Source organism: Canis aureus, chromosome 25 (assembly GCF_053574225.1).
Source record: "Canis aureus isolate CA01 chromosome 25, VMU_Caureus_v.1.0, whole genome shotgun sequence".
NCBI classification, from domain to species: domain Eukaryota; kingdom Metazoa; phylum Chordata; class Mammalia; order Carnivora; family Canidae; genus Canis; species Canis aureus.
The window spans coordinates 2,059,918-2,077,425 of NC_135635.1; the positions used below are offsets into that span (position 1 = coordinate 2,059,918).

At 58.8% G+C, this 17,508-nt stretch overlaps 2 protein-coding genes across 2 annotated transcripts; both read right to left on the minus strand.

Annotated features, from left to right (window-relative positions):
• Nucleotides 1–731: 731 nt before the first annotated feature.
• On the minus strand, nt 732–10,820 carry SOAT2 (sterol O-acyltransferase 2). Its single transcript, XM_077869920.1, has 15 exons — nt 9,596–10,820; nt 9,057–9,112; nt 8,409–8,545; nt 8,033–8,092; nt 7,469–7,576; nt 6,335–6,611; nt 5,927–5,996; nt 5,275–5,359; nt 4,726–4,771; nt 4,391–4,520; nt 3,141–3,238; nt 2,630–2,728; nt 1,998–2,133; nt 1,394–1,539; nt 732–1,191 (listed from the first exon to the last, which is right to left on the minus strand). The coding sequence occupies exons 1-15, from the start codon at nt 9,669–9,671 to the stop codon at nt 1,141–1,143; spliced, it is 1,575 nt and encodes a 524-aa protein (XP_077726046.1). The 5' UTR covers nt 9,672–10,820; the 3' UTR covers nt 732–1,140.
• A 68-nt stretch (nt 10,821–10,888) lies between these two features.
• On the minus strand, nt 10,889–14,854 carry IGFBP6 (insulin like growth factor binding protein 6). The gene is made up of 4 exons (XM_077869921.1): nt 14,465–14,854; nt 12,080–12,222; nt 11,777–11,896; nt 10,889–11,232 (listed from the first exon to the last, which is right to left on the minus strand). Exons 1-4 carry the CDS (start codon nt 14,793–14,795, stop codon nt 11,110–11,112), a joined length of 717 nt encoding a protein of 238 aa, XP_077726047.1. The 5' UTR covers nt 14,796–14,854; the 3' UTR covers nt 10,889–11,109.
• Between the last annotated feature and the right edge of the window lie 2,654 nt (nt 14,855–17,508).

The following is a 17,508-nucleotide window of genomic DNA, read 5'->3' on the forward strand; positions in this document are numbered from 1 at the left end:
TCTCCCTCTCCCTCCGCCTGCCAATCCCCCTCCTTGTGCTCTCTCTCTCTTTCTGTCAAATAAATAAATACAAAAAAATAAATAAATAAATAAATAAATAAATAAATACAATCTTAAAAAAAAAAAAAAAAAAAAAGAAGCACCCATGCTTCTCTTAGTGGCCCTGGTTGGTTTGGTCTCTGTCCCTTAGGGCTTAGGTCCCTGAAAGGTTCCTGATCTAAATGTCTTCCCAGCACCAGGTTGGGGGGGTGACCTGTGTAAGGAGGACAGAGACGATCCTCTCCTTACAGTGACCACAGTCTGGTTTCCGGAGTGGTGATGAACACGAATATTTTGACTTTCTGAACGCATACAGTCAGGACGCTCTTCATTTTAAGGTCCACTTTATGGCTGTGGAAACCGTGGCTCATGAAGTTAAAATAATTGCCTCGGGTCTGTGCAGGCAGTTTCTCTCCGGGGTCTGTGGAGGGAAAGGAGGCCTGCGGGGTGCCCTCCCAAATGCGCCAGAGGTTGCTGGGAGCAGAAGGATTAGGGCTTGTGGAAATGTGAGCTGAAGAAGGAGTAGACGTGGAAGGGAAGGTGAGGTTGGGTTTAGGAGAGGGGAGGGCATTCAAGACCCTCAACCCCTCCACCTGCAAGTCTGGCTCTGCGGGCACAACTCTTCAATCCATCTGTCGTGCCTGCCAAGAGCAGGCCTTCAACAAATAATGAATGAAGGATAAACGAATGAATGAATAAAAAGAGACACGGAGTTTATTACTGTATTGGAAGCCATATGAAGGGCGGGCCAAACCCCTCTCAGACCTTGGGGGCTCCGGCTTCTCTGGTCATCCTGCCTTCACCAAATCTGGAAGATCCTTCAAGTTTTCTCAAATCTGGGCAGTCATGAGGTAGGAGGGGGCTCTGTGCCCAGCGGAGGGGGCTGGCGGCTCAAGAGCCACCACCATTCTGAGTCTGTGCTCAGCTGTCCTACAGGTCCACCGATGGCAGTTCCTGGAGTTCCCTGATGGGGTCATGCGTGCCAGGCCCCCGTGGCTTGGAGCCAGGTCTGTGAGTGCGGGCAGAGGAGCCACGGTCCCGGGCTTTGCAGGCTGAGAGGAACGTGGTGGTGTCATCTGGGCAGTGAGGGTGCCCTGACCTCTAGGTATGGCAGGACCAGGATCGAGGTGTCACCAGCCCCCAGAAGGTTGTCTGTGCCAGAGAAGGGTGAACTGTGCATGAGTTCCCTCCTGTACCCACCCCACACATCTGAGATACCGGAGCGCGTCACCCCCACACCAGGCCCTGGCCCCAGACCCCGAGAGTTGAACTAGGTAACAACAGAGGGCTGGCTGCTGGGGAGGGGGGTGTGTCCCTCCGGATGGAGAGCTGAGTGAGGGTCGTGGTCCCTTACCTGGGGCAGGGGGCAGTGTCGCCGAGCATACCATTCCTGGCAGTACAGGCTGACCTGGATGCCTTGGCCCAGAAAAAGCATGGTCCACATTAGCACATTCCACGCGGGGCCTGTGTGCCGGTCATGCATCATGAAGTTCATCAGCCCTGATGCAGGAGGAAGGGCTGTTACTCCGGTTCCAGACACCTGTGTCCCTGGCTGCCTCCCATCCCAGGGCGCTGGGGGGAGATGGGACAGGAAGGCACCACGGGGCAAGATCTTGAGCCCGGCTCCAGCAACACGCGGTGCTCTAAGGGGCTCATGTAAAAGCAGGACCCCTCGGTTCATACGTCGGCGTCCTGGGTCTCATGCTAACCCCGGCAGCCCCACGTCAGCTCTCCCCTTTGCCCCCCATGTGTGCCCCGCTCAGATGCTCCTCTGCAGCCAGAAATCTTCTCCTACATCCCTGCTGCCCCCCCCGCCCCCCGCCCTGTTCCCAAGCTCCCCGTCGCCCAAGGGTGGGTGTCTTCCCCGTGCGTCTGGAATCTCCAGGAGCAGGATTCCGGGGCTCCGCCCTCTGGCTGGAGAGGCACACAGAGGCCAGTGGCACAGAGGCCAAGCTCACCTCCGATGACCAGGAAGAGTATCAGCATGACAGGGTAGAAGAATCCCAGGACAAAGCAGAAGATGTACTCGTGGACCACTGCAGAAACCAGGAACACAGCCAGCATGGCCGCCCCGCGGGCCCGGCCACCAAGGAGCTGGGGGTGGGGTGGGGTGAGTCTCCCCAAGACTCCCCCACAGAGCCCCCTCCTCAAGGAAGCCAGGAGAGTGTACAGCACAACGGAATAGAATATGGTATTTGAGGGGCCGAATTGGCTTATTTAAGAGCACTGTATTAGCTCTTGGGCCTTATGTGCAATTTTTAAAAGGGGATATAATAACACTCGCTTCTCAGGGGCACCGTGCAGATTGCGTACGTGGAAAGTCTTGGCAACTGAGAGTTACTATATGCAGGGTCCTTAGAAGGCTAAGGAGAAGAGGAATGTTCTGCGGAGGGGCGGAGTTAAGGCTCAGGAAGGAAGGAAGTTAGACCATAAGGAGGATTTTCTGCCCACTGGGTTGGGTAGAAGAGGGTAGAGGGAGTCAAGGGGGCCCCTAGGTCTGGAAAAGGTAGGTGGTGTAGACGGAAGGAGGGAGAATGTCCTGGAGAGGCTCCATTAACTGTGGGGGCCCAGGGGTCGTCAGAGCCCTTACCCACAGCCCGTCCTGATAGACGTAACTGTACAGCCAGTCATGGACCACCACGTTCCAGGTGCGATAGTAGTTGGAGAAGGACGTCGAGTTCCACCAGTCCTGGGGAAGAGGGAAGGAGGAGAGCATCAGGGTCCTGACTCTTCCAGGCCCCAGCCGCTCCTCCCTGCTTCTTGCACCCTACCCTGTCCCAGTGTTCCACAAGGGCTGGCCTCTGGCAGAAGAGAGACAGCAAGCACTCTCCAGCTGCCTCTTCAGGACCTGGGGCCCGCCCTCCCTCCTTCACCCCCTCTCAGGAGAAGAGGATTCCAAAGCACCGTGCACACAAAAGCAGTTAGCCTTAACTGGTCGGGGGTGGAGGGCTGGCATTGGAGCCACACCTGGAGGAGCGCGTTTCTCATGTGGGAGGTTGACAGCACAGCTGGGGTGACACCCAATGGAGCTACCATCCTCCCCAGATCACTGCCCAGCCCTCCCTGCATCCAGCTCCCGTGCAGCCAGGTCTGGGCCTCACCCGATAGAACATTCTGTCTCCAAATCGTAGCATCTCTGCAAAGGCGTTCAGCCAGCAGTGGAGGAAGGCAAAGAAGATGAGCAGCAGCATGAAGATGCCTGGTGAGTGGGGACAAGGGTTGCAGGTCAGCCTGGCCCACCTGGATCCCCCGGGAAGCTCTGAGGGGCCCTCATCAGCAACCAGGGCCCCGACTCCTACCAACCATTTATTAGTCACTCATTGATTCATGCATATTACTCCGTCCATCTGCTCATGAATCCCATGGCGGGTGTGGGGGATGCAGAGATGAACCCCAAAGTCCCTGACCGTTGGGAGTTCACAGAGTGGTTGGAGAGAGAGAGAGGGAGAGACAGACAGAGGCAGAGGCAGAGACATATGGAACCGTGCATCAAGGTCGGATGTGCTGGGAGCTAAGCATGGTAGCCGTGGGTGCACCTGGGAGGGCAGAGCAGGGGTAGGTCGAGGTGATGGAAGGCTAACACTGACAGGATTCCTAGATGAGGAGGACTCAGTGTAGGCCTCCAAAAAGGGATCAGAAAACAAAACAAAACAAAAAACAAAAAGGGATCAGATTTCACAGCTGGCAAATGAGGAAAGGCCATTCCAAGCTGAGGGACCCAGCTGAGCAAAGGCCAGGAGGCGTGAAGGATCAGGGCTCAAGAACAGCGGAGGGGCGCTCGGCCTCAGCGGTTGAGCCTCTGCCTTAGGCTCAGGGTGTGACCCCAGGGTCCGGGGATCGAGTCCCGCACTGGGCTCCCGACAGGGAGCCTGCTTCTCCCTCTGCTTCTCTCTCTGCTCTCCCTCTTCTTCTCCTTCTCCTGTGTCTCGGCCTCTCTCAGGGATAAATAAATAAAATCTTAAAAAAAAAAAAAAAAAAAAAAGGAAGAGCAGAGCTTGTGGTAGGATGAGAAGACCAGCTGGGGGGCTTTGGATGCCAGGCCAAGGGTGGGGAATGATAACCTGTAGGAGGGCGGTTCCTGCGGGCGGCAGCGTCAGGGCAGGCGGGAAAGGAAGCGCTGGAGGGGTAAGGGAACAGGTGAGGACGCCCACGTGGAAAGTGAGAGTGCAGTGGCGCCGACCTGAGGCCCTGGCAATGAGCAATGGGGGGGGGGGGCACCCGTGGGAGAGGTTCCGAGGCGGGAGGTGCTGAACCTGACAGAAGGGAAAGAGCGAGGGGAGGGAGGCAGCCCGGCCAGGAAACCTTCCACCAGGTGCAGCCCTCCCGGCCCTGCCCTCGGGCGGCCACGTACCTGGCAACGTGGCGTGCATGATAGAGAGCACCAGAGCCCGGGTGCTGAAGGGCTCCCGGCTCATGTTGGCAAAGACAGGAACGCAGAGGCGGCTCAGGATGAAACAGGCGTAGAGCACGCAGCCCAGGGCCTGGGGGTGCAGAGGGCGGGGGACACACACTTGGGAGGCGTCACGCAGCTGCCCCTCCGCTCTGGAATTGGGTTCGGGCCCAGCACCCACCTCCTCTTACCTTAGCACCACCCTCCGACCTCCTCCCTCCCCGGGCCTCCTCACCTCCCTCCCAGAAATTCCCCCTCGGCCACCACAAGTCCATCCTTCTACCCCATCTTCTGACCTGAGCAAAGTTCTTGGCCACATAATTCCACCTGACGTTGGGTGTCCTGCAGCAGCAAGGAGGATAAGATGTTTCTCGTCCTTTTATTTTGTTCCCTGCCCGTTGGGGCACAGGTTCTAGAGCCCCCTCTCCGAAGCTCCCTCAATTGCTCAGGCCTTGGGAAGACTATCTGGGAGGTAAGGGTCTAGAACACTTTGGAACCTTCTGTAATAGACACGGCAGACAGATTTTTTGCTCCAGTGTCAACTAAAGTGACTAACCATCAGGAGTCTGCTCCAGACCGACAGGTTTCCCAGGGGGTAGGATTTTCGACACTAAAGCTGGGACAGTCCTTGGCAAACCGGGAGAGTTGGTCACTCTCGTGTCACCATGGGTTGTGCAAAGGAGAAGGGGCAGTCTACCTGCCAGTTACTTCCCGTTTTAATTATGGGATGCTTCCTGAGAAAGTGGCCAGTGTCTGGGGTGAGGCCAAAGACCTCAGAGAGAGGAAAATAGAAGGGCCAGGTCCCTGATGGGCCTGGGCACTTGGAAAAGAGGTGCAGGTCTTACCTGGGGTAAGTCTTCCTGTAGATCAGCGTGGGGCAGAAGAGGAAATAGAGGTAGCTGGAGAAGCTGGGGGCCTGCATGCCCTCACCTGGGGAGGAGTGAGAAGGAGCCATCAGTGAGGGGGGAAGGAAGGGGGTGATGATGGAGGCTGGGGAAGGGCTGGGGCTGGTGGGTGGGGGGCTGGATAGGACAGGGGTTCAGGGGATGGGGATGGGTGAGCGGCTGGCATTGGATCTGGAGGCTTGCTGGGGAAGGGGAGACTAGGCAGGAGCTGAAGCTGCTCTGCGACACTCTTGCTTCCATTGCACCCTAACTTTCTGGTGCAGGACCTGCTGTGGTCGGAGCTTCATGTGGCACCTCAAGTTCCACCACACGTTCTCTCTCTCCTTCTGTTCTGACTTCCTGAGATAAGGCTCTCATACCCTGGGTCTTTCCAAGTTAGCCCTGGACGTTGGAAAGTGCCAGAAGTCCCGGGCAACAGAGGCGCCACATCTCAGAGGCGGGACCTGAGAACCCCGAAGACTGCGGCCCACAGAGCCCAGCTGGAGGCCAACAGGCCTTAGGAAGCCAAAGCTTCTATGAGAGTCTCCCAACCGCTGGTTCACTCCAACAGCCTAAAGGCCTGAGTTCACAGCAGGGCCACCCAAGGCCTCACCTACTCTGGCACAAAGGGTTCCGGGCAGAGCCTCTCTCAGGAAGGAGTAGCTCTTCATCAGGAGCCTGACCTGAGACGAACGGAAGGGAGGGTAAGCTGCTGCGGGGCTGTGATGACTTCAGGATCTCTGTGCCTCGCTTAGGGAAGGGAGGCGGGCAGATTGCAAGATCTATGCGGTCAAAGCCCAGACTTTATCTTTTCGTGGGACAGTCTCACAGCCTAACAGGTAGCTGCTGGGATGAGCCCAGGGCAAAGGCGCACCTGCGAGGCCAGGGCGGGGCCTCGGGCCAGCCAACCCCTGCGGCTCCCCGCAAAGCCAGCCGAGCATTTCCTTGGAGCCTGCAGAGCACCCCAACCCCCAGAGCTCCCCTTCCGCGGGGCCCGCCCAGCCACGCCCCGCCGGGTCACCTGCTCGAAGACCAGGATGCAGCGGGAGGCAGGTGGCAGCTGGTACTTCAGGGCCACAAGCACGGGGAGGGCGCAGAGCCCCACGGTGTGGGCCACCAGCAGCACGCAGCCTAGGCCGGCCCGCAGCACCCAGGCCCCTCCGGCCCGCGGCCTCGCCCCCAGCCGCAGGACCTGGTAGGGCACCAGCAGGGTGGAGAGGAACATGGGCACCCACGTCATCAGCGCCAGGGGCAGCTGTCCAAAGCTGAAGATCAGGAGGTCAAACTCCAGCATCAGCCTTGGAATGGAGAGGGAGAAATGACGTAGACCAATGTGTGGCCCACCCCTGCCCCTCCCTCTGCAGTCAGAGCTCTTGGAAGGTAAACCCAGGCATTTTGCTAAGGGTTCCAGTGCCCCATATCTGAAGGTGTTCAAGGTGTGCCTCTGTTGTCCTGCACTTGTAGCACAAGGTGTTGCCGGAAAGACTCAATCAGGGGACGGGCTTGCTTATGAATGACCTTTAGAGCCCTCTGCATCTTATGGTGGTGCAGGAGGGCTCAGAGCTTCATATGCCGAAGGTATTATTAGAATATGAGGTATTTAGAATTTAGCCTCGATCTTCGTTAGTTGTGTTCTTTTGGAGTGTTTATAGCTGTAGACGGGAGTTAGTAGAAAGTAGGTTGTTGGGTGTTTTTGCTCATGTTAAGACCGTATGGTTTGTAATGGTGAAAAATTGGAAACCACCTAAATGTCCCTTAGGAAAAGACCAAAGCTGGCGTGCCAGACTGCAGTCATCAATAACAATGGGCTGACATGGAACAATCTCTAAGATAGGAAGGTAAATTGTTAAAGAGTGGGTATCTTATTTATGTAAAACCCCACAACATACCCCCTCTTGGTTCTTATATACATGTGGATGCCAAGACATGGAAAATGTGCTGGAGGGAAACTCTCAAAACTGTTAAAAGGCTGTGGGAAGAAGAAGTCTAAGAATGAGTTTTAGCTGGGAAGATTGTTGGAGGCAATGTTGATGTGTGTCCAATAATCAAAGGATCAATGAGCGGGGGGCCTGTGCTCATCTGGCCAATGGCAAATGGGACACTGGAGACTTGGGGGTCTGATTTATGTGCCTATCCCAGGCGGGAGGCCTCCTACCTGCCCTCATCAATGAGGTCGATGGCCAGGGTGCTGATGATGAAGACGCACAGGCCGGCGATGAACATGTGGTAGATGGTGCGGAAATGCTGCACCTCCATCAGCTCGCTGCAGGGACAGGGGCCCGAGTGTCGGTGTAGGAGGGTCCTCGAGGTCGTGCGGACCAGCTCCAGCACTGTACACGTGTGAGGTAGGGGACTAGCGATTGGGAACTTGTCGCTAAGGGCAGGGACATGGCTGAGCCTTTTCGTGCTGGGGCCTTTCTTCCACAATTACAGCCGGGGGAAGTGGGAAAACCGAACGTTAGAAAACCTCTCCAAGACCTGGGATCGAGTCCCACGTCGGGCTCCCTGCATGGAGCCTGCTTCTCCCTCTGCCTGTGTCTCTGCCTCTCTCTCTGTGTCTCTCATGATTAAATAAATAAAATGTTAAAAAAAAAAAAAAAAACCCTCTCCAAGTCTTCCCTCCAAACACCTAGAACCTGAGGAGTAGGAATGAGGGGTTCTGGACCCCAGCCAAAGCTCTTGCTTTTCCTCCCACCCCCTGTCCTTGATGTGGACTTACTCGAGCAGGGACTTCCGGATGATGAAAATTTTCCGTTTCCCGGGGGATGGCTCCCGGCCCCTGAATAAAGACAGTTGTTCGGGTCAGGACCCAAAGGGTCAGGACTTGGGAGCCGAGGGCAGTAGCAGAGGAAGGTCAGAGTGAGGGCCCCCAGAGGGCAGGACCAAGTGGGAGGTCAGGGCTGGGGCAGAACAAGGCCAGAGGTGGAGGTCGGTGTCAGGCAGGCAGAAGCGATGAGGGCGGAAGAGAGAAGGTGGACGTGGGGGTCATGTCAGTGCTGGCAAAGGAGGTGCGAGGTGACATTAGGGCTCACAAGCCTCATGAGAGAGGAGCCTGCTCCAGCCATTCCCCAGGCCCCAGTCCCTCAGGCTCTTACTTGCTCAAGGAATCTGGAGGCGTGGAGGGCAGAGGTCCGCCTTGCGGCGGGTAGGACCGTACGGCCTCCCACATGGCCCGATCCAGCAGCTCCGTCAGCTGTCCCTGTGCATGTTCTAGCAACTGTGTCTTCACAACCTACAGGACAAAGCAGGGCAGGGCCCGCTGTCTCCCCAGCCAGCCAGCTCTCCTCTCCTTCGCCGTATACTTACTGAGCTTCTCTGGGTGCGGGCGCGTCCTAAGTGCTGGGGACAGAATGGTGAACAAGCACAGCCCGTGCGGCCCCCACCTCGCCCCGCAGTTTATTTCTCTCTGGCTTCCCAGGGCAGCAGGGGGGACCCCGGAAAGACCCTTCCAGCGCCAGGGTCTGGATGCCGACCGCCTGCCATCCCTCACCCTGCTGTCCTCTCCCTGTCCTCAGCCTTCCCTCTCCTGCCCTCTGGTCCCACTAACAGAAGTCTGTTCACTGGCTGACTTTTGGCCCCTGCCCTGCTGACCTGTATTTCGAACCCCTCCATCTTAATCCTTGGCTGTAAGCTGATCTGAGGGGTTTGAACCCAAGAACAAATCGCCTTTGCAGAGCCAGTCCTCGCCCCTACTCCCTCCCTCTGCTCCAAGACCTGTCCACCTTGACCTCTGACCTCCTCACCTCCATATGTCGCGTCCATTGCACCAAGTCCAGGCCTCTATCCTTCTCGGTGCTTCCTAGGAGGAGGGGTCAAAGGGCACACCCAAGGGGGAGGAGTCAGGCCTCTGCTGCCCAGTACTGGACCCAGAAGCATCCTCTGTCCAGGAAATGTTTTCCACGACCAAGCTCAGCAGCCTCCCTGCCCCCAACCAGTGGAGTATCTAGCATCGTGGGGGGCCATCAGAAGGGGAAGTTATACTCCTGCAGGGGATGAGGAGGCCACTGGGAGCCTGATGACACTAGCTGGGAAACAGGAAGCTACTCCGGTCACTCACCCCTCCCCCCCCCAGGGGTGGAGGTTGGGGGGGTGAAAGAGTCTACAAGATAAGGCAGGGCCCCAGCTCTGAGTATCTCTCCACTTCCCTCTCGTGGCTGGGCAGTGAGGGGCAGGGGCAGCGGCTGCCTTCACGAGCCTCCCGAGACCGCAGGAGCGCCCTCTCCACGGTGCGTCCCCACCTCCAGCACCCCCCAGCTCTCTGCACCCCCAGAGGGGGGTTCACCTTCTCCGGAGGGCCGGTCCTCTTGCTCTCCTCTCGGCCCTTCTCCCCTCCGCAGCCGGGTTGCCTTTGGCTCCATGATGTGTCCCGACTGGGCAGCAGCCGGCTGTGAAGTGCTCCCTCCCCTCCTTCGCAGCTGCCAAACTCTTATCTCACTCAGCTCATCAGCTCCAAAGACTAAAGTCCTTCCAGGGAGCACCGATAGGTTATCCGGTCCGGAGGGTGACGCTTCTCAGCTACAGGCTCCGCTCTGCTGGCTGCCCCAGGGATGGTCACTAATCCCCAACAGACCAACCCACCACACAGGTGCCTAGCTGAGTGAGCTGCCCCTCCCACAGGGACAGCGGCTCTGCAGCTCTGCACCTGTCTGTGTCGTGGGGCGGGGGCCTGGGCTTCCCTGGGGCTTATCGCCTAGCTTGAGTTGCCTGCTGGATCTCCCTCCCCGCAGCCTGAAGGATCATCAGGTGCCCTCAGCTCCCTTAGACCACGAGATAAGATGTGTTCCATGCATGTGATTCATGTTCTGATGGGGTTGACACCTGTGACAAAGGTGATGCTGCGGCCCCTCCAGGAAGTGCTGGGCGCCAGGGCCCCTAGGCGGCAGCTCTTCCTTACACCTGCTTGGGTTAGCGCCTAGGCAGAAAGGAGGCCAAAGGAGCACTCAGTGCCTGGGGGACTCCAGGCATTGGCACAGATGGAAGAACAAGATTTCAATCCTCCCTCGGTCATTTACCGACTGTGTAACTTCAGGCAAGTGACCCAAATATTTTAAGCCACAGTTTCCTTCTCTGAACAAACAGGGGCAAAAGTCCCTACCTCACAAGCTTATTGTAAGCACAAAATGAGGTAATCCACATAAAAACACACGGCCCAGGGTCTGGCCCCTGGGAGGGGCTTGATAAGTAAGAATTTCCTTCCCCTTTTAGGAGGATGTAGCAGAAAGGTAAGTGCTTTGAGAGTTCCTCTTGATTGGGTTCCTGCTGGGGATTAACTATTAATCCCTCCTCTCCCCTCTCCCTTTGTGTCCAAATATTAGTGTTAGAAACAAGGTCACAAACTCAGACAGAGGCCACGGCCTCCATGTCTCCCCTGCTCCCACTCCCTGGTGGGTGTTGGGTGAGGCTCCAGGGCTGAAAACCTCTGCCACTGTCTGTCTCCTGCATTCCAAGTGCCACAGGAGCGCCAGCAAGCAGTCCACAGGGAAGGAGAGCTCCACGGGGGCTTTGGGGTGGGGGCAGAAGGGGGGAGACAGAGGGGCCAGGGGCTCCACAGATGTGAGAGGTGGACTCAGAAACGTAGGCCAGAGACCCCCAACACAGCTTTATTAACACCCCAAGCCCACACCAACAATCTTTCCATGTGCAGGGTCCTGGGGGGTCGGGGGGTAGTGGGGGGGGCCTGAAGGTGGAGTGTGGGGCTCAGGGCTCCGAGTTACTCATCACTCAACAAACGACCCAAGAGGACAGCCCCATGCTCCTTCCACTGGCCGGGCAGTGCCCCCAGCCCTGCCCCCAGGCTTAGCCACTGCTCCCAGGGGGGCAGGAGGAGCTTCCATCACCATCCGGGGACCCCGACAGCGGCTGGCCCATCCGATCCACACACCAGCAGGGACCTCGGCGCTGCCCCTGGGAGGAGCGGCACTGGGGAGAGAGGCACAGGGATCAGAGGTGCAGCAGCGCTGAGGCTCCAGCGGGAGGGACACGAGGGCCCATGGGTGGGGATGGGCTCTGTCCCCGCCCCCCCCCCCCCCCCCCCCCCCGTCGTAATATGCAGAAACATCTGAGAACTCTTAGGACAGGGAGGCTCTCTGGTCTCCCTTCTCTTGCTCCCCTCTTCTCTACCCACTAAACTGGGCCTATTCTTCTAGATCAGAACCCTAGTTCTCAAAATACTAGGGGCTGTGTTAGAAATGCAAATCCTCAGACTCCGTGGTAGGCTCAGCCATCCACCTGTTCTCAGCCCCTAGGTGACTCTGAGCCACCTCATAAATGTGAACCTCCGAGTTAGGCATTCCTGAGTTGGGCGGTCTGGCTCCTCTTCTACGTTTGTGTGGGCCCTAAAGCTGGGAGATCTTGAAGACAGGGGCAGTGTCTTCCTTATGCCCCTTTATAAGCTCCCCTCGTCCCATCCCTGGCAGGAGCCTCCTGCTGGACCAGGTGGAAGAGAGGAGAGGAGGGGCCTCACCTGCCGCTTCCGGTAGAAGCCCTTATGGTCACAATTAGGCACGTAGAGGGTGTGAACCCCTCGATACACTTCGGTCTGTAGCTGCTGTAGCACTGAGTCCAGATGTCTGCGGCACGGGCCCTGGGAAAAGGGACAGCAGGCAACTCTGAACCATTGCAGCCTCCAGGACATGGCCCCCTGGCTCCCCCCCATAGCCAGGCTCCAGGACCCACGTGGGAAACCTCTCCAAGCTCAAGGTGACAGCCTCAGATGGAATGTCCGGGGCTCCCCACCCCTCCTGCTCTCTGCCAGCCGCACACGCACCATTTCAGCATCTTGGACACCACCAGGATTGGGCCGGCCGGAAGTTGTAGTAGAGGCCCCTGGATTCCTTTGTTGGTCTCTGCGGTTCACATCCTGTGGACGAGTGGTCCCTGCTTGGGGTTTGCTCTCCTTAGGATTCTCCCCTACAGCCACAAGAGGAACGAGGAAGGGAGAGTCCGAGAATCAGATGTCAAAGACCAGAACCAAATGGAAGAGAGCCTTGCTCACCCGGACTCCCTGCAGTGGGAGGAAGAGAAGGTCTTTCCAAGTAGTAGAAATGAGGGTGGTTAGAACCTGCCTCCACCTTTACCTTCTTCTGGCCTCAGTTTCTCTCTCTGACAAAGGGTTATATGACCTTTCCTGACAATATCCCCAGACTAGTCTTAGGTCTTATAAGGGAGAAGCACTTTGGAAAGCAGACACAGAGGACAAATACAAATATATTGGGAGGCCTTGGGCTTGGGGTGGGGAGTGGGGGGGAAGACCTGAATGTTCGTCGAGAAGCCAGCAGGGGGTGCACCAAGCCAGAGGGATGAGGAAAGGAGAGCCGGGCATGTGGGAGGGGGTTAGCAGGGACCCAAGTGGAATGTGTGTCCCCGGTGTGACCCTGCTGTGACTCAGCCCACCCTTCCCAGGCTTCAGACATGATTACTTTTGGGGCACCGCAGCGGGGTCCTCTCCCTTCTCTGGTCCCCCATGGCTCAGCCCAACCAACCCCAGTGGTCCCAGGAGCAGGGACAGGCAGAGGGCAGGTTGCAAAGATGCAGGGAATGAGGGGCTTCTAACCTGTGGGCTGCTCCTGGCTCTGGAGAAAGTGTCACACATGGTGTCTGGGCGGCTTGGGGAAAGCTCAGGATGGAAGGGGGTGAGGAAATAAATCAGGACGCCAGGGTGAGGAAAAGGCAGGGAGGGAAGTATGCACTGCTTGGAATTTGGCCCAGCTGTACAATTAGATATTGTGGCCCCTAAAGGCATCATCTCTCCTCTTCCGTGTCCAAAGACGAGCTCTGCTCAAGGTCCTGATCCCAAAACCTAGACAGTTGCTCCCACTTGCCTACTCCCTCCCACCCCAGAGCCATTCTCTCTGCAGCCCTGCCTCCCTGGGCATCCTTCTTCCTCTGCCCTTCTCAGACCATGCTCCTCATTCCCTCCACTTAGCACCCTACCTCCCCCATGCTCCCACTGCCTCCTCTGACCCACCCAGGCAACCCCTAGCAGCCTGGACCCAGGCATTCAGGACTGAAAGAAACTTCACATTACCATCTCCTCCCTTGCCTCGGAAGGAACCAGGAGCTCGGGTGCCCCGGGGTGGGGGCGACTGCTTTCATTTCCTGTCCTCCCTCTGTCCCGTGCTGCCCCCCATCTTTTGGATTCTGACTCACTTCTGTCCCACCCACCCAATGACTCAGCCTTCTATTTTCCTCCCTGGGGTAGGGTGGGGTAGGGTGGGTGGAGGGTTCTGAGCAGCTCGTAACCCTGATTTGGCAGATTCCTTCTTTCCCCACCTCTGTCCCCTTCTCGGGAGGCCCCCAGAGCCGGCCCTCTGACCCTAGTCTAGTCTGAAACAATTCTGGGTTTGGGGCATCTTCTGTTCTAGACTTCACGTTCAGGTGCTTTGGACACCCTGATATTAAGGGGAAAAGGGGGGATACTTCTCAGTGCGCGCGGGATTTGGGAGTCTGGGTTCCCTTCCCTCTTTCTCCAAATGGAAGCTGGGAACACCGTCTGGATCCTTTCTCCAGCTCGGGGGGATGGGGTCGAGGGAAGGAGCTGAGATGCTGTGGCCTAGGACCTGACCCGAAACCCCTCCCTCCCCACCTTTCCCTTCCAGGGAAAATAAACAGAGCGGGGTGTGGGGGGGGAAGAGATGGAGAGCTCAGACATTTCCCTGCTTTGCCCTCAGGGCCTCCGGCCGCGCCCCAGGCTTCTAGCTGCTTCCCGCCCTGGCCCGTTCGCCCCCCAAAACCTGCCCCCCTCCCCAGGGTGAGGAAGACGGAGCATCGGGGCAGAACCCAGGGGCTCGCGGGGCCGCCCGCACCCCGCTCCGCAGCACCCCGCGCGAGGGGGCGGGGCTCCGGGCGGAGCCGGGCGAGGGCGGGGCTAGGGGCGGAGCCGGGCTCTGGGGGCGGGGCTCCGGGTTGGGGGCGGGGCTAGGGCGGGGCTCCAGACGGGCGGGGGCGGGGCTCCGGGCGGAGCTGGGCTCTGGGGGCGGGGCTAGGGGCGAGGCTCCGGGCGGAGCCGGGCTCTGGGGGCGGGGCTCCGGGGCGGGGCCGGGGCTCCGGGGCGGGGGCGGGGCTCCGGGGCGGGGGGCGGGGCTCCGGGGCGGGGGGCGGGGCTCCGGGGCGGGGGGCGGGGCTCCGGGGCGGGGGGCGGGGCGGGACTCACCCGGGGGCCCGCGCGCCCGGCGGCAGCGGCCGCGGCCCAGCAGCAGCGCCCGCAGGGGCGCCTCGTCTTCCTCGGGCGGCTGGCACTGCAGTCCCGGGACGCAGTTGGGGGTGTAGACCCCGCACAGCTGCCCCTCCCTCCTGAGACAGCCCCCCGCTTCGGCGCAGCCCTCCGCCGGCGGCCCCCCGTCCTCCTCCTGCACGCAGGCCCCGGGACAGCCCGCCTGCGCCCCCTGCCCGCAGCCTGGGCACCGCGCCAGGGCGGCTCCCGAGCGGGCAGCGAGCAGCAGGCCCAGCAGCAGCAGGGGCGGCAGCAGCCTGCGGGGGGTCATGGTCAGGGTGTCGGCCCCGTCCGCTCCTCGCAGGGCAGTCTGCAGCAGCTGCCGCCCGCCGCCGCCCCTCTGCCTTAAGTAGCCGCCGGCCAGGGGCCGGGCCCTTTAAGAGCCAGGTGAAGGGGGGTGGGGGAGAAGGCAGGGGCATTCCCTAAACTGGGTGGGACTGGAGAGGCCCCCCCCACCTGGGTCCTCCCCACTTACTCTGCCCCCTCCCTTCCCAGTTTCTGTTTACTTCCCAAATTACTCTGATTTTTCTTGCTTTGTTCCCGGGACTCTCGGGCCGGAATTTGGGAGCTGGACAGCTGGCTGCAGGCACTAGAGGGTGGGGAGGGGTGGAAGGAGAGGACGGGAGTTGGGATGAAGGGAAATCCAGGAACCCAGTTCATGTGTATGTGTGGGCGATGAAGGGGCGCGGGGTCTCTGGTGGGGAGTGAGGGGGTGCTGTTTGAAAGGAAGGGAGAAGGGATGGGGTGTGGGAGTCACGGGAGGGATGTGTGTAAAGGGAAAGAAAAGAAGGCCCCGATGATGGATAATGCGGTCTTGAGATAAGCGACTGCTGATGGGAGAAAGTAGCCCAGGGAAGAGGAGAGGAAGAGCAAGGTTTGACATGTTACTGTGGGAAAACGGGGGCCGGGGGCCAGACTGGGCTAAGGCTGTAGAAGGGGTTGGGGGGAAGCAAGGGGAGAGGTGGGGAGAGGGTGGGCAGGCACACCTCCAATGTGTAGGCTTTAACCCTAGGATGGTGATGGGGCCACCAGAGTAGCCCAGAGGGACCAGTGTGCAAGGGTGGGAATAGCTGAACACCTGGCAGGTGGGGACAGGGCAGTGTGAGAGACTGGCCCCTTGCAATTATGGAGGTGGAGGCGGGTGGGGAACCCACACTCTGGGTGCTCTTGGGAACAGTGGACAGAGAACAACCATCCCCTCCCCCACTTCTCTCCTTCATCCAGGTTGGCCTCCATTCCTTTCTTAGAATCTGCCCCTTAACTCCCAGTATCACCCATTGGGTTGCCTGGATTCATCGGTTTCCTCAGCTTTGCCAGGGGGTGCTGGCCTGGGACTGGTCTGGGCGGCCTCCGCTCCCCCGGCTCCCCCACCCGCGCTGCCCACCTCCCCTCCCGGGGCACTGCCCCACCCATCCCAGCCTCCGAGCTGCGCCCGCCTTCCCGCCTTCCTAGAGGCCGGAAGAAGGACCGCTTCTCTTGGCAGCTCACACCCGCCCTGCTCCGGATTACGCAACAAGAGCCATCTCATTCTTTCCTAAAACAAGGGCTCTGGGCAGTGACTAAGTTTAAATTCTGGGCCCCCAAGCAGTAATGTCAGCAAGGGCTTCCTGAGCTTTTAGGTAAATACCAAAAAAGAACTTCACTCCCGGCCCCCCTCCACCGCCTTCCCTGGCTACCCTGGGACCCTAGAACAGGAATTTGGGGAGCAGTGTCTTGCAGTAGCTCCGGGCCGCAGAGGCAGATTGGACAGGCTGGGAGGAGGGGAGGAGAGGGAGTGGGGGAGCAGCTCTCCCCCACTCTGCGGAGACTCTGGGACCTCCTGCCCCAAGCTCTGACCTCTCCAAGGGTGGAGAACTAGCTTCATCCTGTCCCCAAACTCTTATCACTATTTATTCTGCCCTGAGCATGGGTTCCAGCGTGTTGTTCCCACCTCAAACAGGAAGGCCATCAGAAGTTTGGGATGAGGAGGAGATGGAGTCCTCCCTGCAGGATCCCAGTGTGACTTTCTAAATGTTCATACTTCTCCTTTGTAGGTTATATTGCAGGAGAGCCCCCTACTTGGGTAGCCTCTCACATCCACCACTCCTTCTCCATACCCCCTCCTCACACCCCCTTCCCCCTCCTGCACCACCAGCACCCCTACAACAGAACCACCCTGTTTACTGCCCCCACCGCCCAGCTTCTCCTTCCCTGCAGCACAGGCTGGACGGCCCAGTCCAGTACCACCACCATGCCAGCACCACACTGCCCTTCCCCTGCTCCTCCAGCGTGGAGGTCCAGAGCTGCACTCTGTGGCTGTTGGAGCCTAACCAGTCTCTTTCTTGCAGGCTGAGACTTGGACTCTGCTTTTCCTCCCTTTGGGATGCCCTTTACCACAGCACCGGAAATAGTGGGATCTGAAGCAGATGCTGAGTGCTCAGAATGGAGTGTGGGCCAAGGTGCAGACCTTTGGGACTCTGGCCTCCTTGTGAGAGAAGACTTTGCTGAGAGCTTTGCCAGGGCTGGGAAAACAGGCTTTTCCAGAAGTAAACTCTGCTGGGCCTCTTCCTTCTCTTGCATAGGACGCTCCATTCTCTGGATCCCTTATGCTGTCTCTCATGGCCAGCCTGTCTGTCCAAGTCCCCAGCACCCCAGGTGCTGACTTCCTTTTGAGGGGAAAGGGTAACGGAAAGGGCCTGCCTAGACCCTTTTAAGCTTTGAGTTCAAGTGGTGGCCCATCTCACAGGCAGAAAGCCCCCCAGGATGCGGATCAGTAACGCGGCCCAAGTCTGGTGTGGCTTGGATGGGAACTGTTGTGATAAACTCAGCTGGCCTTGGGTCTTTGATCCCGGCGATCTGTCTCCCACACAACCTTCCAGCTGGTCCTGCTGCCCACAGTCCTGCTCATATGACTCTCTCCTCCTTGAAGGCCTCTGTGGTATGTCATGTCCCCTACATCCCACTTGGATAAAACCTGTGCTCCCATCTACCATTCAGGGCCCTGT

Excerpts from the sequence above, each read along its gene's own strand:
- IGFBP6 (XM_077869921.1), bottom strand. The coding sequence starts at position 14,795 with ATGACCCCCCGCAGGCTGCTGCCGCCCCTGCTGCTGCTGGGCCTGCTG. Across the intron at positions 12,223-14,464 it reads CCGGGCGCGCGGGCCCCCGG|GGGAGAATCCTAAGGAGAGC; the intron begins GTGAGTCCCGCC and ends TTGTGGCTGTAG. Across the intron at positions 11,897-12,079 it reads GTGTCCAAGATGCTGAAATG|GGCCCGTGCCGCAGACATCT; the intron begins GTGCGTGTGCGG and ends CCCTTTTCCCAG.
- SOAT2 (XM_077869920.1), bottom strand. The coding sequence starts at position 9,671 with ATGGAGCCAAAGGCAACCCGGCTGCGGAGGGGAGAAGGGCCGAGAGGA. Across the intron at positions 3,239-4,390 it reads CATGCACGCCACGTTGCCAG|GCATCTTCATGCTGCTGCTC; the intron begins GTACGTGGCCGC and ends CCCACTCACCAG. Across the intron at positions 1,192-1,393 it reads GACACTGCCCCCTGCCCCAG|ACAACCTTCTGGGGGCTGGT; the intron begins GTAAGGGACCAC and ends TCTCTGGCACAG.